The sequence below is a fragment of the Megalops cyprinoides genome, chromosome 1 (assembly GCF_013368585.1).
Source record: "Megalops cyprinoides isolate fMegCyp1 chromosome 1, fMegCyp1.pri, whole genome shotgun sequence".
NCBI classification, from domain to species: domain Eukaryota; kingdom Metazoa; phylum Chordata; class Actinopteri; order Elopiformes; family Megalopidae; genus Megalops; species Megalops cyprinoides.
The window spans coordinates 48803931-48830463 of NC_050583.1; the positions used below are offsets into that span (position 1 = coordinate 48803931).

At 44.5% G+C, this 26533-nt stretch overlaps 3 protein-coding genes across 5 annotated transcripts in view; 1 reads left to right on the forward strand and 2 right to left on the reverse strand.

The window, feature by feature from the left end:
• Window positions 1–298: 298 nt before the first annotated feature.
• LOC118790241 (GRIN2-like protein) lies at window positions 299–5752 on the forward strand. 2 transcript variants are annotated; one of them, XM_036547148.1, is made up of 3 exons: window positions 299–463; window positions 3291–4642; window positions 5194–5752. In XM_036547148.1, the coding sequence occupies exon 2, from the start codon at window positions 3301–3303 to the stop codon at window positions 4636–4638; it is 1338 nt and encodes a 445-aa protein (XP_036403041.1). In that variant the 5' UTR covers window positions 299–463; window positions 3291–3300; the 3' UTR covers window positions 4639–4642; window positions 5194–5752. The 2 variants fall into 2 exon arrangements, with proteins under 2 accessions (XP_036403041.1, XP_036403048.1); XM_036547155.1 differs by lacking the exon at window positions 299–463 and having other exon boundaries at window positions 3188–4642.
• Window positions 5753–6431: 679 nt separating this feature from the next.
• On the reverse strand, window positions 6432–12295 carry timm23a (translocase of inner mitochondrial membrane 23 homolog a (yeast)). The gene is made up of 7 exons (XM_036535654.1): window positions 11854–12295; window positions 11075–11133; window positions 10211–10304; window positions 9056–9140; window positions 8372–8430; window positions 7709–7819; window positions 6432–7276 (listed from the first exon to the last, which is right to left on the reverse strand). The coding sequence occupies exons 1-7, from the start codon at window positions 11957–11959 to the stop codon at window positions 7164–7166; spliced, it is 627 nt and encodes a 208-aa protein (XP_036391547.1). The 5' UTR covers window positions 11960–12295; the 3' UTR covers window positions 6432–7163.
• A 10256-nt stretch (window positions 12296–22551) lies between these two features.
• Window positions 22552–26533, reverse strand: part of qki2 (QKI, KH domain containing, RNA binding 2) — a 56964-nt gene continuing 52982 nt past the window's right edge. The window contains exon 8 of one of the 2 annotated variants that reach the window (XM_036523033.1): window positions 22552–25347. In XM_036523033.1, the coding sequence (XP_036378926.1) occupies window positions 25331–25347 (17 nt within the window). In that variant the 3' untranslated portion in view covers window positions 22552–25330. The remainder of the gene's footprint in view (window positions 25348–26533) is intronic. The other variant, XM_036523024.1, reaches the window with a different exon arrangement.

Here is a 26533-nt window from a genome sequence, read left to right on the forward strand (position 1 = left end):
CTGGGGGGCATTGTCACCTGTGGATGTGAAAGGAGAGGCGGCCGTCCCCAGTCCCTCCCCGGGGAGATCTCCGGAGACGAGTGAAGCCTGATACTGAGAGAGTGAGAAATGGAGAGAGAAGGCGGGAGAGAGAGAGACAGGGAAGAAAGATAGAAAGACAAATGGAGGGAGGAAAGAGAGAGGGTGGGACAGAGAGAGACTGACAAAGCATTGAGCGTGACAGGGAGAGAAAGAAAGAGAGAGGAGCAGAAAGCGAGGAAGGTGGAAGAGGGAGAGAGTAGGAGACACAGCAACGCAGAGAGAGGGAGAGAAAGAGACAGGCGAAGCGCAGCACTGAGTCCGTCCCTGACTCACACTAAAGGTTAGGAGTGCTGAGATGAGGGCCGCTGTAATTTAATCTCTCTTTTCATGCCTTAAAACACAGAGACCGGTCTGCCAGCGCTTCACCCCAGGGCTGGCGGAGGTGAGTGCTTGGGGAAGGGGGGCTGGGGGGGGGGGGGGGGGGGGGTTACCTGGGGAAGGGGACAGCGCAGAGCACCTCGTGGAGTATTTTCCGTTTAGGTTCCTGTGGTATATCAAAGCCGGGATGCTTTCACAAGCGGTCCTTGAGTTGTGATTCCTGTATCCAGAGTTCGAATTACGGGGGGGGATCGAGGGGGTCTGACCCCCCTAAGACTTGGAATCCCCCGAACTGTTGTTTTTACCTCTTTCGGGGGGGTCCAAGTCTTAATTAGGGGGGTCAGACCCCGCCCCGATCCCCCCCCGTAATTCGAACCTTGCCTGTATCTGAGTTTTGGCTGAATCCATCATGAACTGAACATGAACCGAGCAGTCAGGAGCCACCGTAGAGGTAGTTACTCTTCATAGGTTTCTTCACTGGGTTTCCTTCTGTTTCTGTGCACATCATGAAGAAGCACGGTGAGTTTTCTCTGCTTTAGATAAATACGATCACAATTCATTTTAGTAATTTATGCATGACATAACAAAGAATGATGCCACGTTTGTCATTTTCTTCATTGTTATGGCTCTGCGTTTTTCAGTGTTGAATTTGCAGCTGCCAGGGTTAGGCTACCTGAAAGCCCTGTTGAATGTTCCTGAGGACAAACTGTAGTATATCTGCTTTTCTATGAGTTCCAGGTCTGAAAAAAATCTCTTTCACTCAGTTTATGTACAAATTCAAGTCTTGAGGAAACCTGCTCATTGTACAATGAAGACCAGAGTCTTGGTTGTCTCATAGACTTTTATAAGCAAATGATACTTCTCAGAGAACTGGAATTTTGTGGGCTTGATTTTAATACTCACAATGTCTGTTTTTCACGTGCATCGTGCACCAGAGGAATTATATCCCAGATACAAACAGGAGGCTTTTCTCAGATTTATCTGGCTGACAGGTAACAGTCTAACACTGTTGCAGTGACATTGTGCCCATATGTGTCATTCTGATTAAGAGCATCTGCTAAATGCTAATAATGTACTGTAATATGGTAACATTGCAATGATGTCACAGAAGTGACAGAGAGAGAATGTTCTGTCTGACCTGTAATAGCATTCCGTGTTATTGAATTTAGGATACAAAACTGATAACATTTTTGATTTGTGTAGATGATTTTTATGACTCAGTAGTGTTGCTCTTTTAGCAATCAGATATTTCTTATTTAAAGCACATTTAAATCCAGTCCTCTCCTGTTTTCATAAAATACACAGATATGCATTTTAAACTAGTTAGGCAGGACAACCTGTTGCTCTTTGGTGTCCTGTCTGAACTTTTAAGTTCTGCTTTCCGTCTTCAGTACTTAATGAATTTAAATTACTTGAATAACATTAGGTAGGCATTTGTGAAAAATGCTGTACAGCACATGCTGTTCTATGTTAAAATGGTAGGTAAAAAAGGAATACATTTATCAAAGTATGTCATGTATTACAAATACATTACTGACAATTCATATATCTAATCTACATAAATCATGTGATTACATTTTTAATTTCAACATACATTTCACTTATTTCATTTTGAGATGTAAGGCATGGACGTGTAGCTACATACAGGTATATCGTGAAATAGTTTTAGGGAGCAGTATACTGGTATATATGTGTTGGGGTCAGTATACTGTACACGGCATGTTGGGTGTATTGTGGTTACACGCAGGGCACAGTATATTGGTATTTAGTGGTATACTACAGAGAGCAGTATACTGGTATATGTTTGTATATAGGGGTATAGTGAAAGGAACAATACACTGGTATATAGTGTGTAAGTTTAGAGGAGAGTATACTGGTATGTATTGGTATAGTGTAGAGGGCAGTACACTTGTACATAGTGTTATAGAGGAGAGGAGAGTATACTGGTATATAGTTGTATACTGTATATACCTTCTGGGAGGCTCATTACACTAAGCACTAATGTTGAGCTCTTAGATCAAGGTGGTGATTATAAGTTTCTCCTGTAATCCTACAGCTAAGTGTTTACCTCTCTGAATCTGATCTGATTAGGCCAATCTGGACATTATGCAGGATTGCAAACATGACTCTACAGTGTCAGTATCCTGCAGAAAGCTTTGCCAGACCATTACACAATATACACATGGTATTAGTTAGGATTATTGCCTGCACGCTGCACTTATATAAAATAGAACCTGGTGTAGTCTATGTAGTATATTGTAGTGTAGAGACCCTGTTTCTTTCTTTGAACGGATACTCAAACCCCTGTATTCCTGTGCAAGTATGGTAAAATCACAACACTGTCACATGAATTGTGATTGTATAATATAAACCTGTTGCATGCCAGGTACAGTTGGTGTAACTTGGTTTGTAAATATTTTGCTGTTGTAGATATTCACCGAGCAGGTTTAGTACCTTTTTTTAATGACAGAACGCTGCACACTGAAATATAGTTAGCAAAATAAGTGATTTGATTATTATTATGATGGCAGAAGTGTAGCATAGTGGTAAAGAATAGGACTCATAACTGAAAAATTGCTGGTTCAATTCCCCACTGGAGCACTGTTGCTGTACTGTTGGACAAGGTACTTAACCCAGAATTGCCTCAGTGAATATCCAGCTATATAAATGGATAACATGTGAGAATATCAACCTAGGTAAATTGCTCTGGATAAGAGTGTCTGCTAAATACCAATACCGTAACATAAAACTCTGTCTCAGATATGATAAAATCTTTTTCCAGGTTATTTTTCATTTTATTTCTATGTGGCACTTTTATCCTCACCCCTGAGGAGCTGGAATGTGTGTGTGTTTTTATAAAATGTGTTCCCCCTTGTTTCTGTGTCCCGCAGCTCTGGCCCCATGGCTCAGAACGGGAGGCATGTTTCAGAACGCTCTTCCCTGGGCGGCCATTTTGGATCTAGTGGGACCACCGCGGACAAGCTGCGGGCCCCCATCTTCCCCCTGTCCAAGAGTCTCACGGACATGGTGATGGGCAGCCCGTGCCGGGAGGAGCCGGCGAGGACCAGGCCAGACCTGCGGAAGTGCGCAAGCAGCGCTGTGTGCCCGCTGGGAGATGCCCGCGGCCACGCCAGGCGGCCCCATAGTGTTACTGGGACACCGCCGCTGGGGGCTCTGAACCATCTCCGACTCTGCGAGGGGGGGCATCTCGCGCAGATGGACTCTCTGGACAACGAGAGCGGGCCACACAGGAGCCGCTCGGTCAGCCTGCACGCAGCCAGAGAGGGCCGAGGCAGGGAGCCGGGCGGCTGCTGCGAGGCCGGGTCCACCTGCGCCGAGCTGGGCTGCTTCGCTAGGCGAGTCCCAGGCTGCCACGCGCTGGCGTATCCGCAGGCCCCGGCCCAGCTGCACACAAACTCTGTGAGCGCCTGCAGGGGGCACATCTACAGCAGCCCCACACTGCTGCACAGGGGGCTTCGAATTTGCGCTCAGAGCCCCACCAGTTCCCCGAGACCCAGCCGGGGAATGCTGCAGCATTGCCGGGCCACCTGCGTCGTCCACCCAGCCAATCACGTAGGACCGGACGACGCGTTTCCCACCCGCTGCCACCCCCTGCCCACGCCACCCGCCGTCCCCCTCCTGCCGCGGCTGGCGGGCGCGGGCGAGGAGCGGGGGGGTCAGAGGTCACTCCCCCGGGGCGTGGTGCTCCCCTTCCCCCGGCTCACCTCCTCGGTCAGCGAGACGCGTCTGGACGGGGGGCGGGGGGCACGCTGCTGCGCCCTGGCCTTCCCCTCCCCGCCCCTGCGGCGGCGGCCCACCGAGGGGACTGCGTCCCGCGAGGCGGCCACCATGACCTCGCACCCGGAGCTGAGGGATGCTGGGGTCCAGACCGGGCGGGACTCTCCCCCGCCCCACGTGTTCCCCGAGGTCAGCCTGGCAGGGGGGGAGGAGGAGGCCGGCGTGGGGCCGACGTCGCCGGTGAGGGAGGTGGCGTGGGACGCAGAGGGCATGACGTGGGAGGTGTACGGGGCGGCCGTGGACCCGCAGGAGCTGGGCGTGGCCATACAGAGGCACCTGGAGATGCAGATCAAGGAGGCGGCCGCCAGCCGGGCCTCCAGGGCGTCCCGCCGAGACCCAGGGGGGTCCCGGGAAGCCGGCCAACGCGGGAAGAAGGGGGGGCTGATGGGATTGCTGAGGAAGCCTGCCTGCTGCACCCGATCCAGCACAACGGGGGACTGACTGGGTAACAATGACCATAACGTTAATACGACTGCAGCACTACGGCAGTCTGTACTATCACAGTATCATATACACTACTGCACCAGTACAATTACAATACTGCATATGCTACTGCACCATCACAATAGTCTGTACCATTACAATACCATGTATAATACTGCACCACTGCAATAGTTTGTTCAGTTACAGTATCATGTATACCACTAAACCAGTACAAGTCTACCATCACAATACCATATTCACTACTGCACCACTGCAAATAGTTTGTACAATTACAACCTTAAAATTTAAACTCTGCCACACAAAATCTGGCTGCATTGCAATCCTTGTCCAAAATCACATGACAGAACTGGTTTCCCTGCTGTCCTAAACATTTTCACGGCTTCATTACTTGATTCGTCATCATCCTTCTGTCTCTGAGGAACCTCAGGCTGCATTTTATTGTATGAAAGATGCTAGTCAATACAAATACAGTTTATTATTGTTTTAGGTCCACATGGGTTAGCAGTGACCCCTTAGTGAGCTTTCTGTGTGTTATGGCATGTTTTCCTCCAGGTTGAGATCATCTGGTACCTCTGGAGCAGCCATGCTGGCCTGGCCTAGTCTGAATGGGTGCCCCCTGGTGGACAGAGAGGGACTTCCAGGCTCATCCTATGAAAAGAAACCACTGTGACCCCAAGTTACAGAAAGACCACACTCACTGCCAAACAAAATGACCGGAACCTCTCGACTACCACACCTTGAAAGCTCTGCTTTTGTACTGTATGTCTGTGCTTTTTCCTCCAAAGCCGAGCTTTTAACTGGTTTGAACACGAACTGTGTTGTTGATGTGGGATTAATGCGGGCGGGAGATGCCCCTAGTTGGATTAAGGTTGATGCGAGCTACCGATGTTTTGAGGATACAGGGTAAAAAACAAAATGCGCTTAGAAATTGTGGCCATCAAAAGGCTGTTTGGGTGAAGGGCTGCGCACGCATAGGAAAGAGAATCAGGGCTGAAACTGTGGATGGTGTCAGGACAGCGATCAAACAGGGCCTTGGTCCATTACGTCAGTGTGCCCTTTCATGAAGTCCAACTGCACTGAGCTCGCTCTCTAAACCTGACCCCCTCCGGCAATCCACAAGGGAGACAGTAGTTTAAGAGCTTCCCATACTGCCTGAATAACACTGGTAGTATTCTAGTCCCTAAGAAAATTATCAGCCACAGGTGTGTAGTGGCAAAAAGCAAGCCACTCGCACACTGTCGAAAGGTGAAATTATATCAATATTTATATAATGTGCTCCAGTGCAAACAAACACAAAATCAAAAGAAAGTTTGCAATGGAGCCCACTGTATGAATAATTCAGCCTATTTTGCACCGGTGAGCCTTTGTTGGGACCTTCCTCCTCTAGACACTGTGCCTGTCCTGTTTGTTCTGTCAGTGACTGTAACACTGTTACAGAAACAGAAACCAAAATACATCTCTGAATGTAACCAATCCACCCTCCCTGTCTCAGAGAAAAATAATCCAGAATACACAGAGTGGAGTATTAATGAACTCGTATCTCCTAACTGGGATAATAGTGAATTATCCCTCGTGCAAATGTTATGTTTTTGATTTCCCCAGGAGTTCCATTGTAGGAGTGATATATATATGTGGTTGTGTGTTTAGCTTAGCCTCCAGAGAAGTTCTGATCCAAAGCAGAATACAGTATTAAAAAAAAAACATGCTGAACTTGCATTTCTTTCAAGAGTTGTGTTGTTTTTATGCTGAACTGTTGAATATCAAATAAAAACTATTTTTTCTTTCGGCAGAATATAAACACTGTCCATCTGATATTTGCACTGAAAGATCACATGATCATGTTAAGAGACGCACTTAGACTAAACGTGGTGACAGTGGTCAGGGCTTCCTCCCCCGTGTTTCTTTTATTCCACAGTACAGAGTCAAAGGCGACAAAACCACATGCAAAGACAGTGGAGCACAAGGATACCTAAAAGGAAGACTTTACAGTAAAAAGCACTGATGTGAGGAGGCTCACCAACAGTCTTGATTGTAAGGCCCTTATATACAGTGTAGACTGAGTCTGAGAATTGTGAAGCCATTGACACATTTTGTTCCCTATGATGGACAAGGATCACAAACTGAGGGACTATGAGTATCACGTGAGTTACAGGGGGTTTTGTGTGTTGAGTGACGGCAACTGCAAGGGTCGGTTCAGTCTTCCCCGATCCGATCTGACGTCATGAACGACGTGTCTCTTTTCCCCTCCCCTCAGCGAAATGCGGCACTTTTCCATAACGGAGGAAAACACTGCACAGGTCTTGTGCTCTTTAACACTCGAAGCAGCACCTGTCACCTGAACACCACGTACTCCATCTGACAGCTATGGCAGCCCAGAGTAGAGCTGCTGGGTTTGAACGGGTCCGTTTCAGCCCCACTGCGTAGGGACGGGGGATACAGAGGATAAGGCGCGAGTGAGCTCCGGTCCAGTTTCGAATCTCTTCGTTGGCCCGCCAGTCCTTCAGTATCCCATCATGCCCGGCTCAGAAGTACCGGGCTGAGCTGCCCGTCAGATGATCCCAGTTGTTGTAGAGGGCGTATGCTCCTGACATGGCCAGGCCCACCAGCCCCCCTCTAGCCACCCCACGCAGACCACCTGTGCGTAGAGACAAAGCATGACCATCCACAGACTAATGAAAGCACTCACAGAAGAGAAGCCCCACCCCTATGAACTCTGAACTGTCATGTTCACTCTGTGCTCACTGGCTGTTCTACTAAGATGGCAGAAGGGCATGCATTGTTTGAAAAAGGATGAATGTAATGATGCTATTAATGAGAGTTGCATGTAATTTGGTCTCATCTTAGGGTTCAAGGTTTAGGAGTTTAGGGTTATGGTTAGAATTGTGTTCTGTTAGGGCAAGGGATGAGGCATAAACACATACAAAAACTGCTTCAGTTTTCTAAATTGGCTCTCTGGTGATGATCTGTTCATTATTTCAGCTTGGCTTTCTTGATGTGGGGAAAAAAATGAGAGGATCATTTCAGTGAATGGTTCCACCTAGTGCGGGTGCTTTGCCGTGACACTCACCTGTGGATTTGTATAGCATGCCCGTCAGAGTCCCCGCTGCAACCGTGTTGATGTCGTCCTCCGCCCCCCTGGCCTTCTCAATCGCCACCCCAAACACGCTGTACAGCAAGGCTGAAACCGACACGTGCCATTGGTCATTCCCTCAGAAACGGCATTGTAATGAATACATTATGTGGCGCTCCATCTCAGAGGCTCCTATTACCTCTCCCTAAGTACTACCCCTATTTCCCACAAACGGACCAGCAGTAAGTCTGTCTATTCCAAGAAAACAGGGCCTCCCGCCCAGTGAAAAAGCAGGTTTAACTTGGAGGAGTGATACAGAGGACATGGTAGAGCCATTAATCCACCCCTGACGGAAACTAAACTAAACACACTATACTGCAGGACTGTGAGAAGCATGTAGTGTGTTAAATGCACATGACTCGTCTGATTGGGCCCCTAATTAAGCCCCTTCGCCTCAGTTACAGTGCAGAAGCTGAATGGATGGGTAAGAGTGTGTAACACGCCCTTCTGATACAGCAATAAAAAAAAAAACTAATCCGACTGCATTCTGTCACAGCCAGCGATGTCATCGATCCTGCCCCTGCAGTCAGTGGGGGAGTTTCTCCCTGCTCTGATACTGGCCGGCTGGACTGCACTTCTATCCTGTTGCTTGGCACTCACCCAGAGAGCCCAGGGTGTTCGCCCAGGATGCCCCCTGCCGCGTCACCATGTTCAGGATCCTGGAATATGGGGAGGAAAGACAGAGTCACTCATGGCTGCACGTAAGACGGCTTTTTGCTTGTGTTATACTCTGCCTCACTTGTAAATCGCTTTGGATAAAAGCATTTGCCAAGTGAATAAATGTAAACGTAAACATAAATAAGGTGGATGCAACAGAAGTTCCACACCGTGAAGAAAACACACGTGCACTAGCTTTTATTCTGTTTATTTGTGTAAAAATTAATACCCTGTGAGGGGTCCCAGATTAAACACACACTAATATTAGGGGTTCAGTTATTCCATAGGACAATCAATTATTCGTAAGGAAAAAAACACTGCAAATCAGGAAACCAGAACTACTGTCTACAAGCAGGTGAACACAAAAGTAGGAAACCGTCTCCACCTCATCCAGCCCTTATTTCACCAGCTATTTTGAGATCAGAATGCTCTGGCAGTGTGTTCCTTCAATTGGAATGATCCAGAGAGCACTCCGAATTTTACGAGCAAAATACCAGACCACACTCTGAGCTTATGAGTGCTCACAGCGTGAACTTACGGTTGCACCCAGAGCTAACTGTGCAACTGAGGGCCACTTCCTGTGTGAGCGCCTCCGTTTAGACACACAAACGTGACGGGGCCACCTACTGGACGTTGCGGGGTTTGGACCAGGTCATGTCTCTGGTCTCCTTCAATCCCATGCGAAGCCCGTTGAGCGTTCCAAAGGCAGCACCTGCAGGAGCAGATCATGTTAGAGCTGATTACATCACTGCACTCAGATTAGGACACATCTTCCACAGCTTACACTGCATAAAACACAGCAGGTTACAACACAGCGGAGTGCCACCCAACAGTACAGTCAACAGGGCCACACTAGCAGCCAACCGCGTTCATTCATAAACAAAGCCCTGTTCATTTTATCCAATCAGAACCATAACAGCAACCGAAATTTAAACGTTCACTGAAGTGTGCTTTCTAGCAGTGCGGCCTACTACCCAAAGGCTATAACCCAAACATTAGACTTTGGACAGAAACAGCTCAGACCTTAGAGGGTGTAAAGCTTAATGCTGTGCCTTTAATATTTCAAGATTAATTCCCTCCCAAAATCAAACATTAGAAGAAGTGAACCCTGTTTCCCTGCCCTCAAGCACTGTATGAAACTGCAGTTATTCTGAGCGAATGATTCACTGTGATAAGACTTGCATTCACTCACACACTCGGGCAGGATCATTAATTATCTTAAATATCTGTTGTTTTCAGCCTATTTCGTTCATATTTCTTTTGGGTTAGGCTCGCTACATGAATGCAGATGCATAAAACTCTATCTTTTACTCATTTTTATTGGTAAATAACAAGCATGTGAACAGTAATCAAAGTGATAAACCAGTTTACCCAGCTGAATATTCAAGTCATCGGTCTCTGATCTGCCTTTGTATATTTCCATATTAGAGTGGAAAATAAAAGGTTCAGAAAACCTTTTTTGTTAAAACAACCTTCACCTCTAAAATACAGCGGAATCTTAGTGCTTTCTTCAGACAATAGAGACTATATCATCAGGTAGAATTTATGTCACTGCACCCAAAACTATTTGTCCTCCTTCACCAACAAGTTAGTAAATATTCCTCAGCCATAGTGACTGTAGAGAGAACAAAAAAAAAACAAGCTAAGACAAAATGGATTTAATGTTCATTAACAGTAAACATGTGTGGAGGCCCCCTAGACTGATGGAGAGAGGAGATGCAGGGAGGCGAGGAAGAGAGACAGACGCGGGGAGGAAGGAGAGGAGACTGTCCCCGGCCCCACCTGTAATACAACACCCCCCGATAGTGAAGAAGGCCAGCTCGAAGCGCCCACGCGTCTTGCTGGCGCCTGTGGGCAGGATGAACTCATCTGTGTCCTGCGGGGGGGAATAAATAAATAACAGATCTGTGTCACAGAGAGAGGAACTCCGCTCCGAGCCACAGCAGCCTTTTTAATGCTGTTCAGACTTCAGAATGCAATGAACCATCAACACGCATAGACTAATAAAGTTGGGAAACCCGACAGCCAAAAGGACACTCGGGCCTCAGAGCTACTCCTGGCTGGGGAAGACTATTCTAACCTCACACCAGGAACAACTCAGGCAGCAGCTCGACCATTTCCCTGTCCTTAGTGTCTGTTAACTCCTTCCTGTGGCACCACTGCCTGCACCTGTACTGTAAAATGAGTACCCAGGTATTGGGTCGACCACTTAACAACTGTGGTTATTACCCTTACTACCATTCAACAGGGAGTGAAGTGGGTACCGTATTCCTTTTGTTTTTTTTTTTTACTTCCCTGACTTGTGTCATTTTCAGCGCGGTTACTGGAAAAGTGCAGTGGCTGGAGCTGTAATTAGTAAACAATGTCCCCACTGCATCGTTATCCATCATCTTTCTTTATGTTTCTGACTGGCCCTAGGCACAAACTAATTCCCAGTCAGGATAAGAAGCAACCTCACATTTGTCAATTGTCATATGGCACTGGCCCACCACTGACTGTGACCATGAATGTGGAAGCAAAATTCCCAGCTGTTGACCACAAGAGACCTTTCTGCGGTCAGACTGTGAAAAAACAGCTTTTGGGTCTGTATGAGTTATCTTGGAATTAGGTTGTGACTGTATGGCAGTATTCCACAGGAGAGCTTACCTGGACCAGGTAACGAGGATCGACGTTGAGGTAGGGAGACAGGGGGCTCATTCCAGTTACTGCAGAAAGATTTTTATTAACAGAGTATTAAAAAAGTTATTACAATATTGTCAGTTACAGACACTCACAGAAGTCAGTTATAAATACGCTTATCTTCCACTGGAGCACAGTATGTGCTGGCAAGGCAATGTGACCTGTCCCACTCAAGTGTTACATGGGCGGTGACGTCATCGTGTTAGACGTAACAACAGTTTGCCAACTAACTAGCAAGATAGTTATTGGCTTAGCATACGCCCTTGTTTCTCATAGCTTCCATTTCACAAATAACACATTTATATGATAGGTTATTTTCTTCAACTATTCTGGCTGTGTGACTCTCAAAAGTGCAAGAGCAGCAGCCCAACTCGAGACTCGAACCTGCCCTCCTGGTAATAACTTATGATCAAGGACGACTGCCGCCGCGTTGTCACCTGGCGTCAGGTACATAGCTAGCTACCATTCCCGAGTAAAAACAATGCATTCACAACGTTACCTCACAGATATACGCCCACTGAAAGTTGGTCTTTGTACCTGTTCAATCAACTAACTGATGAGCTACTTACCAAACAACACTGGCTACCGATTCCATAGCTTTTTAAACATTATAAACAGTTTATACCACATCTAATTAGGTAAGTAGCTGACACATTTATGTCCAACACCTGCATCGCTAAATTCTGTATCGGTGTTGCTCTGCTATAGAGCTAACTGCCTAGTTCAATTACTTTGCTATAACTTACATGGCACCCCAGCAAGCTCAGAGTGAGAATATTCGGGAGCCCCCCCTCCAAAGAGATTCCCAAATCCGCCTTTAAATCCACCCGAACCCGGGGTATTATTATCCATTTTTTTTCTGGAACAAAAAGAGAAGCAACTAAGGAGCTATCCCGACAATGTCAGTCCAAAAAGGTTAGCTTGTTATCTAGCTAGCCACCTGGCTAGCTAAGGTTTTGACAGCAGTCCTTGTATTCAGTCCTGTTCCGCAGCATGAAGCCACGTTTGATTGCTAACTCTAAAGTATTACTACTCGTCTTCTTAAAAAAAGAAGTTTATCTGAAAACAGGGATCAGTTCCGTATCGGCTGTTAGTTAACGCTGAACATTCAGGTTTGACAAGCTGATCCACGGTTTTCCTTCCCTTCTTCCTTTTCTATGACCTCCACCACCACGCTGCGCCGCACAGCACATGCGCGTCAGCGATTACCTAACACAACCGTACGCAACTTCCTGCCCGTGGGTCAAGATCGCGCAAAATCTTCAGTGCAGTTTGCGCTCAGATGGACGCTGGGAAATGCAGGCTGTTTAGAAAAGCGGGGCGTGGAAATGTAAAGTGTGAAGTTATAAACAGTAGAACTAACGATTGCGCGTTCGCGAGTATAAAAGCGGCACAGTGCTGCTCGTATAAACTGTATGCATACTGAGGTTTCTGGCTGTTAGACCAAATCTGGAATTACAAACGGACCAAAACAGACGATGTGTTCAATGATTGCAATCAAATGCAGTGGTTGATATGTGGGGTAACGGCTTTTGATATAGTTTTTTTGTTTTGTTGTTATTAGCCAAAATGTTGATGTAAAAATTGACATGGCGGAATGCTTTTTTAACAACGTGCCACTTTTTGACATTGAGTGGCAACATGTTGATATCAATAAAGGACATGTTGATGTCAATCAGGCAGGGCATTGAAAGGGTCAGCGCGAACGTATAATTAAACGAGTAGACTGGCGGTAGAGCTAAATGACTATAACCCTATTTGTAGCGGTAGCATCCTCATATCTGACTGTACAGCAGGTGTGTGTTGCGTTTTGAAAAACCCCTTCATCCTCTGATCCACTCAGCAAACAAAATTACACCCTCTCATTTTAAGACTGATGACTGTCTGTCGTTCCCATGTCTCTGAGCTGAAGTAATTAAAACTACTTTCTCCGGTTTAATCAAAGTTTTCTTTGGGGGTCAAGCGGCTGCAATTCAGAATTTACACACACGATGGCAGCAAAACTCCGGGTTGCGTGCGACTCCAAGCATTGAAGTAGGAGGGCAGGAGCCGGAGGATGGAGTTAGACTAGTACCAAACAATATAAATTATTAGCATACGTTTAACATTAGTGACAGCAAGGCGCGTTTTACAGTCTCATCTTTATTTTCAAATGCCTGTGCATTTTTCAAGCTTGTTTGTTTGCAAGTTTTTATTTTCCTTCTATATCTGAAAGTTGTTCACAGGCCATTTCCTTTGTTCTAAGAGAAAAGCTTCTAAATTCTAGCTTTTCCTCTGTGTCACACATGCAAAGATCCACTATGCTGTGTATGCTCAAACTCTAACAGTATGGGTACAGACCATAGAGGCTGGTGTGGAACAGGGACCTGTAGCTACTGTCCTCGTGGGATAGGAGTTCTCCACTGTTTTCTGCATTTATGCTGTTACAGAGTATGGTTACTAGATTACTAAAGCTGTTATTCTTATAAATAAGTTAGCTTCACCTGATTGAAAGAGTCCCATGGTAACTTCTGCATATTTTTCCATCTTTCTCCAGATGTTTTTGCAGTGCTGAAGCTAGTGTTTTGAGGGACCTGATTGGACCTCTCTCGGACTCACAGGGCTACGCTACCCCCCTGCCTCAGCATATAAGCGGTTTGGACACTCAAGGTTCGCAGGAGGTGGGCGATGGAGGAATTTGCCAGTGGAAGAAAAAACAAAACACAACAAAACAGGCCTTATTTGAATTCAGGCGCTGTAGCCGAGGGTTTAGACCTTTGAAGTGGAGCGATAGAGTTTGCCATTGTTGTCAAGCCGGGACTTCCTGGCATCCACACTAAATTACCAGTGCTTTCTGTGGGAGCAGAAACAGCTCACTGTTCCTCAACAAAAAGGCCATTGAGGCAGAGGAAGATGGCCTGTGTGGGCCTCCTGAATGCTAACTTTAAGCCAATGGAGGGACGCCCGGGGCCTCCTGAGAAAATGGCCGCTGTGGTGGGAAATAGTGGTGATGTCATCATGGGTGCACGTCTCTTTTTTTGTTGCTTTTTTTTCTTTCCTTTTCTGGTTCATTTAGGTCTGTTATTAAGAACCTCAGAATCCCCCCCCTTTCTGAAAAAAAAAGAAAAACGGGAGTTCAGTGCTCAGTCTCGAGCCATCACCATGGAGACATGACAACAGTTCTGGAAGGAGGAAAGGGGCTGTTCTTTTTTAAAGTGAAGAAAAGGGGGGTGGGGGGGTGTGGGGCTGAGGGGGTGTGGGGATGTGGGGGGCAGAAGAATTCAGCAGGGTTCTGGACACCCTAAAAAACAAATTTTATAATCTTTCACCCCCCCCCCTTTTTTCTTCAAACAAAAGGTTTCCAAGTCTTTAGTATTTATCTCGAGGAAAAAAAGTGCTGCAGTATGGAAGCACAGTCCATGGCTCCCTTAGTCTTCCCCAGTTAAAAAATAACAGTGAAAATTAATCACTTTTTACACATTTTATCACACATTTTACATATTTATTTTATCTCTGTCATTTATATTATATTTAAATTGTTAATGTATTTAATACCTGTTAATATCTCATGTTGTTAGGAATGCTGTTTATGTTGTACAAGCTTTGAAAAAACCTGATCATACTGAACTGCAAGACAAATATTGATGTGTTTTTTTCCTCCAGTTAGCAGGGAGATATGTTTTGAGCAGTTATGGTTCCTATTTTTCTGTTTTCTGAGGCCTGGCCACAGTTCTGTTCTGAGAACCTCACAGTGTCACAGTCCTGTGAGTCTTGGCCACTGCTCTCTACATCGGTCTCCATTATCTAGGAGAAAGCTTGAGTCACCTGCTGCTGACTGCTTTTTCCACACAGACAGTTTATAGACCGAATCTCTCCAGCTGAGTGACTCTAATGCCAAATTTCATGACAGCCCATCTAATATGAAGCAGACAGCTGGAACCATCGGGTGATGGAGACTAGAGTCCAAGCCTGTAAATTTGGTATGAGTATGACTGAAATCGAGGCACTGCTGAGTCTGACGAACACACCTGTTCAAGACGGGATCGGTGCGATGTGCTCCCGAGAGACACCTGAGGGGTTTCTGACACACCGAGGCCATGTTTGTATGCAGAAAAAGATGAATGGTTCTGAAAAGAGACCACAGCCGATGTGATTGGCTCTAGAGATTGAGACAGAGAGACACTCCATATTCGACATGTTCAGGAAGCTGGCATTCATATCAAACCATGGGTTTAGTGTGATTTATTTTGCACACTCTGTTCCACTCAGTGTGATTCTGAGCCCCAAAAGCATAAAATCCGTTTGTCCTTACATAGCCGTTAGTACTTATTAAGATATATGAATGATCTAAATGATCTAAATGATCTAAATCTAGGTTATACATTTTAATAATCATAGCTACTTTAACTTTAAACTAATTAACTATCAGGTGTGCTGATATATTTGGACCCCTATGCATTCAAAACTAAACATGCAACTGTCTGTCATCACATTTTTAAAACAATATAATTTACAGAACAAATGTCGTGCATACTGTCAAGGCTGGTAAAATACTGACTGGATGGCAACCCAAGTGAAATCTGTTTTGGAGTGGATCACTCACAGGAGAGTGTATCACTCCCAGGAGAGTGTATCATTCACAGGGGGGAGCAGGAAAGTATTTTGTTTCTGTGAGCAGAAGGGAAAAACAGAAATGATGTCTGGAAAAAAGTTTGTGGTGCAGTCCAAAATACACTCCATGAGCCCTTATGAAAAAGTAATGCATGTTAATACAGTGAAAAATAGTTTACATTATGAATAAATAAACAAGTTACATGTACATGTACATGAATTTGGCCAAATGTGGGCTTTGTTATAAATACCGATTAGAGGTGGGAGGTGTGAAAAGGGGTTATGTTTAAGCAGTCAAACCAGGGCTCTCACCGAAGGGATGGCTATCAAGTAAAAATGCTTGCTTTTCTCACAAAAGGCTGAAACACAAACCACAGAATTCCTCTTTTTTCCGTTGTGTCAAACATGTATTTATTTTTGTGAAAGCTGTCCTAATTTTCAGTGCCCATATGGTTAACCTTCTTCTTATTTAATATTTCTGAAACTGGCTGAGACTCTGCCGGTGGAAAAATAGGCAGACTGTTTTAGGTACAGAGGCTTGACCTTTAGACGGCTCTGCTCCCAGCACTGCAACAGGTGCGAGAGCTGCCAATAGGCCTCAGGGACGCTCCACTGATTGCCTCACACTTGTGCTGGTCAGAGCTGTGAAAGGCGCATTGTTGCGAGGGAGAGGGAGAAAGAGATAGAGAGAGAGAGAGAGAGAGAGAGAGGGAGGGAGAGGGGAGGGGAGAGAAGGGGGGACCTGCCTGTCCTTCTAGGCCTCTCGGCCTACGTTGCTGTCGGATTGTTAAAATAACGATCTTGGCTGCGGCCAGCGTCCACTGCCTGCCAGATCGCAGTGTTCCCTCCACCCACAAGTGCACAGGCGGAGTCAGACACAGCCCGAGCTGGATCGGGCCCATCTCAGTGCTCCTGAGAGAGGACAGGAAGGGTAAAGAGAGGACAGAGAGAGGAGGAATGGGAGAGGACAGAGAGAAAGAGAGAAAGACAGAGAGAGAGAGAGAGAAAGAGAGAGAGAGAGAAAGAAAGAGGGCAAGGGTAGAGAGACAGAAGTAGAGCACAGAGAGAAGACTGAGAGATTACTGAGGGAGAGAGAGAGAGAGAGGACCTTGAAAGAGTTTTGTTTTGGTCTGGATGAGACAGGGGAGGGAAGGGAGGATGGATCTTACATTTCCCTGGCCTAAAATGATTTGGCAACACAGCATAACTCTAACACAACCAGTCTGAGGACAGAGAGGACAAGAGAGTGAAGGAAGAAGAGGAAAGGATGGGAGAGACATCGCAGGCATGAAGAGGAACGAGGGAAGGAAGGCTAAATGTAGAAGGGGAGTGGGTGGGGTGACATCACTGAAAGCTGACTTCATTGCAGTCCTGCTCATTCAGCTGGTCTCTCACAAACACACAATCCATTGCTTCTGTGTGTGCGTGTGTGTGTGTGTGCGCAAGGTCATTGTGGTCAAGGTCCATTCTTCATTCTTAAGGGAACCCTTTACTCCAGAATGGGTCTCATCCACACCGCCCTTCAATAAAACACAAATTCCATCAGGTTATCATTGTTTATTGAATGATTGAATGATTTGGTTTTCAGGAAGGTCTCAGTGATGGCGTCCTCAAGGTTCTGGTCATTAGAAGAAGGAAAATAGGCTGGGAGAAGGTGCATTTGAATATACTTCATCTTACATTTGGATAAGTGTCACTTGCTAAAATCTGTGGGAATTGAGGATTGCCATATGGAGTGTTGCTTCAACAGCATACTGTATATAACGTGCTCATGAGCATGCACATGGCATTACTGCTTAGAAAGCATTTATTATGGCTTTATGATGGCTGACATATGATGAAAATAGCTACGTGACATAATACGTCAAAAAAAAACATGCAAGTGAAAACGTGTGGAATATCATTCTACATGAGTAGTCATGAAGCACAGAAGTTGATTGTGAATGGTTTATAAAGTGGTAACGTCATTGCCAAGGAGTTATTACATGCGATTGACGAAGGCCTGATGAATGTATGCTTAATATGAAGCATGGCTGATGAAATTCAATAGGGCTGTTTGATTGTTTTGTGCACTGGTGCCAATGTTTCCCTCTGGATGGTTAATGTAATCTGCCCTAATCCGCAGCAGGTCCTCCTTGAAGATGGTGCTCTGTACTGCAGGGGACTGAGGATGCTGGAGATGCCGGTGTACGGCCCGATGCGTGACCTCCACAGCCCCCAGGATGCTCTTCACCCCCCCTCCCCAAAACGCATAAGGGGGGGTCTGCTGCTGTCTTGTTAAAGAATGTCCCACTACTGATCACGCAGTCCTTAACCTGGTTCACAAGCATGGAGCCCGAAATAACCCCCTTTCTCATTCCTCCTGGTAGTGATGATGATGATGCTGATGCTAATTATTATCTTCATCGTCACTTAATTAATACACTCAATTGTTACAGTAATTATTTATTTTCCTCTAAAGTCCTTACATGACTGTCTTATTATAATAATTCCAAAGTTGTTGTATGCTGTTCGTTATCATCTCTGTGATGGTGACATTAATTATTATACAGTCACTTTTAATGTCACTATTATTGTTAATACTGTATGCTATGGCAATACAAATGAAATGCTTTTGTCATGCCGGTAAAGCAACTTGAAATGAACTGAATTGAATTGAGAGAGAAAAACAGAGAGAGAGAGAGAGAGAGAGAGAGAGAGGGAGAGGGAAAGGAGTGAAAGAAAGAGAGAATGAATTGGCTGGACTGCCTTGCAGTGTGAGGTTTCTGAAGGACACGACAAAAGCAATTTACAGATCAATCTGTACAGGAGTGATTGAAATATACTTACTGCCACCCGCTCTAATTTTGCTGTCTCTCATAGCAAAGGGGACCTGTAAAATTCATTTCCCATTTTCCCTGTCTCCCACCACTGAAACTCACAACCCCACTGTTTTAATCTTCAATTTGAGGTTTTCATTAACGGCGTCTCCAGTGGTGTTTGCGGCGTCTCCTGAAAGTTGAGACATGCTCTCACACCATGAGGGATACCGAGACTCCACATCCCCACGGCAATGCAAGGCATGATTTACCGCCAAAACCAGGCGGTGCAGGCCTGCGCTAGTCTTATGGTTGAGGGGCCAAAAACTTTGGGGTCCCAGGAGCTTTGTGTCTGTTTAGGGTGTTATTGCAAATAATGAACTCCCAAGTTGCTGATGTGAGTAAGAAGAATGGCAGATATACTGTATACAGAAAGAAAGAAAGAAAGAAGGAAAGAGGGTTAAAGAGAATGGCATATACTGATTGTGTGTCTATTTGATGGGGGCATAGGGGTGACGTGTATTGAAAAAAATTATAAGTGGGAAGGGACAGTCCTCTGATTGGTGCTTTGACATCAATCCACAGCTAATTTTAGTGCTTTTTTTTCTTCTGTTTCAAGGATATGACAGCAAGAACATTGGGTTAATGGCTTGTCACCTGCAAACAAACCTCACCCTCGACACATATATATACACACCTTCAGAGCTCAGAAAGGAGGTTTTTAATTTTTTTAATGGTTTTGATGCTACTGGGTTCTGAGGTAGAACTATAGCCCCTTAATCCACTTCACTGTCTTTGGTTAATCTGAAATGAAAGAAACCCTCTGAAACATGGAACACATCACTTGATAAGGAGAATTGCGGGGCCAGACCCATAGACAGCACATCTCCGCATATTCTGAAATGCCTCAAACCTAACCAGTAACACGTAAAACCGTGGCAATGTTCGGTGATGTTCAGGTTCTCGGCCAGGGTTTCCCAGCTTTTGTCAGACAGGGGGGAAGTCGATGGTATTAGAGACCTTAGTGGGTGAGAAAGTGCGTCTCGATGGGAGTGTGTCAAACACATGCGCTACAGCATTCACTTACTTCAACACACGACTGAAGTGCAGCAGCCGATGAGAAGGCATGAAAGGCTGCACTCATCCTTGCTGTAATATTCGTTGCTGATATTTACATTTGTGCACCAGTAGGGTGTCAAAATCAATACGCACCGCACCTCATTTACATATTTTAGAAACCATTCCTCTTTCTTTTAATAGGAGCTCAAAAAACCCACCCAACCTTTTCCCACATATGCTCAGTAGACAGACCTTACGAGATTCTCCCTCTGGAGATGAACAGTGCATATTTACAAATGGCTACACTCTTAAAAAGCCCAGCCCTCAGAACAGATGGAAAAGAAACGAGCGAGGAAGAAGAGAACAATGAGGCATCCTTAACTGTGAGCGTCTGCACGGAGAGTGGGAGGCTGGAGCGTCTGTTTATAACCACCGCATGACAGTGCAGCACTGGGCCAAAACTCCGGTGCCGGGACACATTACTTACACTTACATAGGTTGCAGTTTTTACATGTTATCCATTTATAACTGGATATTTGCTGAGGCAACTCTGGGTTAAGTACCCTGTCTAAGGGTACAGCAGCAGTGCCCCAGAGTGGAATCGAACCAGCAGCCTTTTGGTTTCAACCCCTAATCCTTACTACTATGCTACACTGACACCCCTTATATGGCAGACAATGTATGACATATACAATATATGGCCAAAAGTATATGGAAACACCTCCTAATTATTGAGTTCAGGTGTTTCAGCCACACCGAATGTTAACAGGTACATAAAATCAAGCACATAACCATGCAATCTCCATAGACAAACCTTGGAAGTAGAATGGGTCGTACTGGAGAGCTCAGTGACTTTAAACTGTCATAGGGTGCCATCTTTGCCACAAGTCAGTTCGCAAAATTTCTACCCTGCTAGATCTGCCCCAGTCAACTGTAAGTGCTATTATTGTCAAGTGGAAGTGTCAGCCACGAAGCGGTAGACCACACTGGGCCACCGAGTGCTGAAGCACATAGCACGTAAAACCCACCTATCCTCTGTCGAATCGCTCACTACAGAGTTCCACACTGTCTCTGGCTGCAATGTCAGCACAAGAACTGTGCGTCGGGAGCTTCATGAAATGGGTTTCCATGGCCGAGCAACTGCACACAAGCCCAACATCACTATGCGCAATGCCAATGTTATTTCATAGTTTTGATGTCTTTACTATTATTCTAAATTGTGCAAAATAGTACAAATAAAAGTTGTGTCTTTGTTGTTGTTGTCAAAAACTTTTGATTGGTACTGTATTTTCATATGTATTTTCATGTGTGCATGTCTGCTTCCTCTGTTTCAGTCCACTGACGCGAACACGTTTCACAAATATGGTGATATTACAGTAGCGACTCCCCCCCGTATTTCATTTAGTTGTCTTCTCCTTTTTTTGAAGGGTGTGTGTTAACAACTCTGTTTAATTAGTAAGCAGAACTTTAGCTTGAAGGCACGTAAAAAGCTACAGAGACAAAGCACCAAAGTTAGTTTGATTTTTTTTTACTGTCATTTTAATATTCCTCTTTGGAACAGTGTTATGTGTTTTCTTGAGCATTCTAAGTTAAGCTTTTCACAATTCTGGTTTTAAAACAATCGAAGCAGACATCAGAAACAATGAGGGGTTAAAGAAACAGACTGTGTCCATTGTTAGTTAGTACAACTGCATTGTAACGTTTATTAAAATAATACTAAAGGTTAATAACGCCTTACAACAAAAGGCCTTCAAATGCAAGCGACACACAGTATAAAGAAAAAGAAAAGTTCATCACAGCTGAGGCACCTTTGACTTCTCCATGAAAAACTACAAATGACTCCATTGTAATTCATTTTAAAATCTTTAAAAAGATAAGCTTTTGGAAATAAAACACAGGGAAAGTGTTCAGCTGGACATACTACACACATCCACAAGCACACGCATGCGCGCGCACGCACACACACACACACACACACACACACACACACACACACACACACACATTTGGCACACTGCATTGACAAACATGTTTAATAACCGTATAGTACATCCATCCAAACACTCCTTCTGCATTTGGTGTTCACAGAATCACTCTACTGTCGGTGCCCATTTAATGATGTCATCCAGCAGATCAGGGACTTTCAACCAGGAGTCAACATAATAATAAGAAGAATAAAATAATGGCAATATGTATTAATTAAAATTGTAATATATAAAGTTCAGTTTATCAGTATCAAACAACTTCCAATGGTATCCTCCACAGAACGGATAAAATTGCATGTACCATTTTATTATTTACCACACCTATGCAAACAAGAGGAAATTTGGCACACAGACAGCATGTTAGCTTGGGGGGGGGGGGGGGGGGGGGGGGGGTGGTGTGGAGGGGGTAATGGTTGCTGTCTTTCTGTGTGGGGGTACGAGCTCTCACACATGTTGAAACCCCTGCACTAAATGATTAAGGATAATAAGGCTTGATACAGGCACGGGTCCTGATAGTGATGTACACTGGAGACCAAACACCTCTCAGAGAAAACCTGCACATGTGCACTTGAATAGGTTTTTTTCCCCCATTTCTTGTTCTTATTGTTCAAACCTGGAGGCGTGTCTGTTAATGTTATTTATTACATACATATAAAATTAGATAGAAAAATACATTATAAACCTGTAACATCAGCTGTAAATATGTCCATGTACTCTTTTTGTTGATCAAACCAATATCAGGATGTTTGATATTGTTAATACAAAGCATGAGTAAAGTTATAACACAGGGTACAGACCACTAACTATGATATATTACAAAGAACAGTCTAAACACACACTCGCTTACACACACACACACACACACACACACACATACACATTCACATGGCAAAAACAAAATAAACAAAAAAAAACCCCACAAAACAAAATCAAAATAGTATAATACTGTCATCAAGGCTTAACAAACTGAGAGAAGTGTAACACTGAGATGTTAAAAGAAGTCAACTTCAAGCTTATTGGATACGACAGTCTCACCCAACAACAAATATATCGATCATCTTTGAAACTATAGGAAGCCTTCATGTTACACTTTTCACCCAGCTAATACTCTATTCCAGGGTCTCCCCATGAGAGATGAGATGGTTCACCTACGCTTGTATTACTCCAAAGTCTATCCGTTATCACACTGCATCAATGGAACCGGGAGGATATAAAACCAAAATGAATATCCAAACAGGAAGATGCACTTATGGCAAGGAATCTATCTAATTATTACAGGCCAGTCTGTTGCATAGTGAGTATAGAGAAGGGGGGGGCACAACAACAATAGCTGATAACACTAATGTAAAGCTCCACCATTTTGATGTGTCACTTTACGAGAGAATTAACATTTTGAAATGACAAAACTATAAGGACAATATTTTTTTAAACATGTCTAATATGCCGCACACATGAAAACATACAACAGGGTCACTGCAATATATGTAATTTTGTGCAAAAACTGTAAATGTTGTAAAATTACATATTTTGAACACATATATTCTGCAATATATGCATACACCTGCAAGTATGAGAGTGGCTATGACTGCTGCATTTTGTAATACAGACTGTATATTTGAGCATGCTTTTTTCCCTAACAGCTTGGGTTTGACGCGTGTTACTCTGTCATGAGGCTGAAGAGGTGTGATGCGGCCCTGCAGATGGCTGCAGGCTGCCGGAGCTATCCTGCAGTCTTGGAAAAGGCCCAGGAGCCAGTGCTGTGACTGAGGGAAACTGGCGTCCAAGTAAACAACTCCTCACAGACTAGGAATGGTCCGCAGGGCAAGACTTGGACATCTGTGAAACAATCTAGACTTGTGTGTAGCCACACATATGTCTGTATGTGTGTGTGTGTGTGTGTGTGTGTGAGTGAGTATAAGTGTGACCTCTACCACAAATTCAGGGTTGGACTACCTTCAATTATCGGAACACAACAAAAATGTGTAACAATAGGGCTGGTGGGAGGTCCAGGGGCTGCTGAGGACTACATTTACAAAGATCTGGAAACTCCCATAAACCCCTCTGCAAAACACAGTGTGATGTTCTATCAGATCTTGTATTTTCTGGTGACATGTCATGACAATCCCCTCTGAGTGGGAATTTTTTCACCTCCAACCAAACCTTGCTTTGTTTTCCCTGTTTCAGATGGCATGGCCGTGCCGTTCGGTCACACTGTTCACTGTGCCGTTGTGTGTCTCTGTTGAGCGTAGCTGTTTTCACGTGGGCAGCTCCAAGTGGAGCGCAACACCTCAACGCTCTCTTAGTACCACCGTCACAATGCAGCATGTTAGATTTTTACTTTCCTTCACCACTGTGAAGCGCTCAGCTGGTGTAACTCCGCGGGAGTGTGGGATGTTCCTAGCCCCTGTCCCAGCTCAGCGGAGCATCGGCTGCTCAGACAGCAGGCTACTCACAGGCTTTGCTCTACTGCCCTGTGCCACACACTAATACACTGGTGAGTGTTTAATAAACCACAACAAAAAAAACGTTTCCCTCAGTCTCAGTATTAAGGAGCCAGATTCAGATTCACACCTCTTAGTCTCTGAAGGATGTCACTCATTCACTGCTACCTGTACTGAAAATCAAGGGAGCTGAGACTGTATTCAACTGGTATGCAGGTAGGAACAGACTGATGTCGCATACTGACTCGATGACCATGAGCAAAGTAAGGCACTTCCATTTTTTTAACACTGTTAACGTTCCACAAAAAAAGGCTGTTTTGGTCGTCAATACCACTCCGTCTACACAGAGAACAGTTTTTGTCTTTCAGAATCACAAACTAAAGGGTTTCTTCTTTGTTAACTTTTTTCTTTACAATACCTGTGTGTATAAAAGGCTAACATTTGTGAAAATATATATTTTGCTCTTCGGCAGCACCCTTGAATCATAAAAGTGTCGATTTTTCCGCTAGTTCAGTTTAGGTTTTCTTCGTTTCTCAACATTTATCTACAATGTCAATACACATAAAGCAGACAGGCAGGCATGGCTTTTTTTAACATCCTTGAAGATGTGTCTTACAAGAAAGTGTTTTTTTTTTGTAAAAAAAAAAAATGCTGCTAAGTAATAGGACATTTGATACATGCACCCTTTGCTGCTGTCTTTGAGTGTTTAGTGTCCTTCCATCTCCACCAAGCCACACCCCTTCCCTTCTTCAGCCCCGCCCCCAGCCCCACCTCCCACATGGTGTCCCTGGTGTCCGTGGTTCTGTCCCTCTCTGATGTGTGACAGATATCAGGGTGCTGGGAGTCTGTGCCCCTGAAAGGCCTTGTATGAGGACTTCTCGTTACTGCAGTGGTACATTCAGGGCCAGGTCTCTCTCTCGGGAGGCCAGAGAGGCACCAGGCTGGAGGGGAGAGTGGTGGAGAGCCCTTTACATGTTTTCACCAGGTCTCTTCTTCAGAGCAGACAAGGAGGAGTAGAAGGAGGAAGAGGTGTGGGTCGTGGGGGGGGTGTGGTTGGGTGTTTATGCGTGTGTGTGTGTGTGTGTGTAGGGGTGGGGTGTAGGACCTCATTATTGCTGTGTGACTATATTCAGTGCAGGTTTAAAGCCGCGATCACCCGACTGGAGAGGGCTGCAGGGAGGTGGCGTTGTCGAGTCACCGTCGGGTTGCTTTGTTAGGTGAAAAGCTGCATCTCGGCTCGCCGCGACCGCGAGACAGACAAGCGAAGACGTTTGCCAGAGAGCTGGTCAGCAGGCAGGCAATGGGCAGGTCATCATTGGGTGAAGAGTTCAGAGGTCAGAAGGTCATAGGTTAGTTGCCTGTGGCGGCTGGGTGGTTAGAAAACAGACAGACAAAAAATAGGAGACAAATAAAAAGAGAGAAAGAAAAAAGGAAACAAAAGAAAAAGATAGAGAGGAGATTAGTTTCAGCTAGTGACGGCTGGATGACAACATGACAAAAACTAATCAACTAAACAGCTAACAATACTGGCAGGCTATCTGACAGAATCTACAAAAAACTCAGTAAAAATCATGAGGACATCATGATTTCACTCACAGATCTACTCCCATCAGTAAGATGTTAAAAAAGCAGAAAATAAAATGAAACTAATATGACTTAATGGTTAGTAGCAGTCAATGGCGAACATCTGGAGATACAGGAGATCAAATTAAAATGTAATCATTTTGACAGAATGAGACAGTACTGGTACCATTCCCTGACTGCTATTAAGCATTAGGACTCTTTCCAAACACAAGCATTAAGAGCTGCTGATAATGGTGGAGGTGAACATGGATGAGTTGTTAAGAGATATGAATTTAAAGGAAATTAGAAATTTAAGATGACACAACTCAGAACCATAATAATCATTTATGGGCCGAACAAGTGTTTGTTGTTGTTTTTTTTACTCAATAAAACTTTATTGCCTTTCAGGTATTTTATGTTCTGTTTACAACATCGTGAAAATATTGGACTCATCGTACAAAGCAACAATAATCATTATGCCTAGCAGTGCGGGCATCAAAGTGAATCTATAAGAACACTAAAACTATTACTTCAGCAAAAACCTTCAACTTTTAAAACTACTGACAGTTTACAGGACACGGAAAATATAAAATGTACTTTCACATAAACACAGAAATTTCTTGTGCTTTGTATAAATCCCTATAACATGTATCAAAAAGTAGAGAAAGGCTCTATGTGGGGCTATAATATCACTATAATATATTTGTGTTTCCTACAAAGAACTGTCTGTATAGAATTGCTATTTCTTTGCAGATCCATTAAATTTGACATTTCATTTACATTTCTGCTTCATAGGTTTTTTTAATATACATAAATTTTATAGATTTTTTTAAGAACCCACTGGTAAATACTATTTTCTTCTGCAAAAATATCAACAGCAACAACAACAACAGCAATAAAAAGAAGCTTACACTTAAAACAACACCAAAAAAGTTGTTATGTGGAATATTTTCTTCAATTCATTCAAGCTGGGCCTTGCTAAACAGCAAA

Coding starts and splice junctions, on each gene's coding strand:
- LOC118790241 (XM_036547148.1), top strand. CDS start 3,301: ATGGCTCAGAACGGGAGGCATGTTTCAGAACGCTCTTCCCTGGGCGGC.
- timm23a (XM_036535654.1), bottom strand. CDS start 11,959: ATGGATAATAATACCCCGGGTTCGGGTGGATTTAAAGGCGGATTTGGG. Junction 8,431..9,055: donor TCCAAACCCCGCAACGTCCA/GTAGGTGGCCCC, acceptor CCCATATTCCAG/GATCCTGAACATGGTGACGC. Junction 7,277..7,708: donor CATGCTATACAAATCCACAG/GTGAGTGTCACG, acceptor CTCTACGCACAG/GTGGTCTGCGTGGGGTGGCT.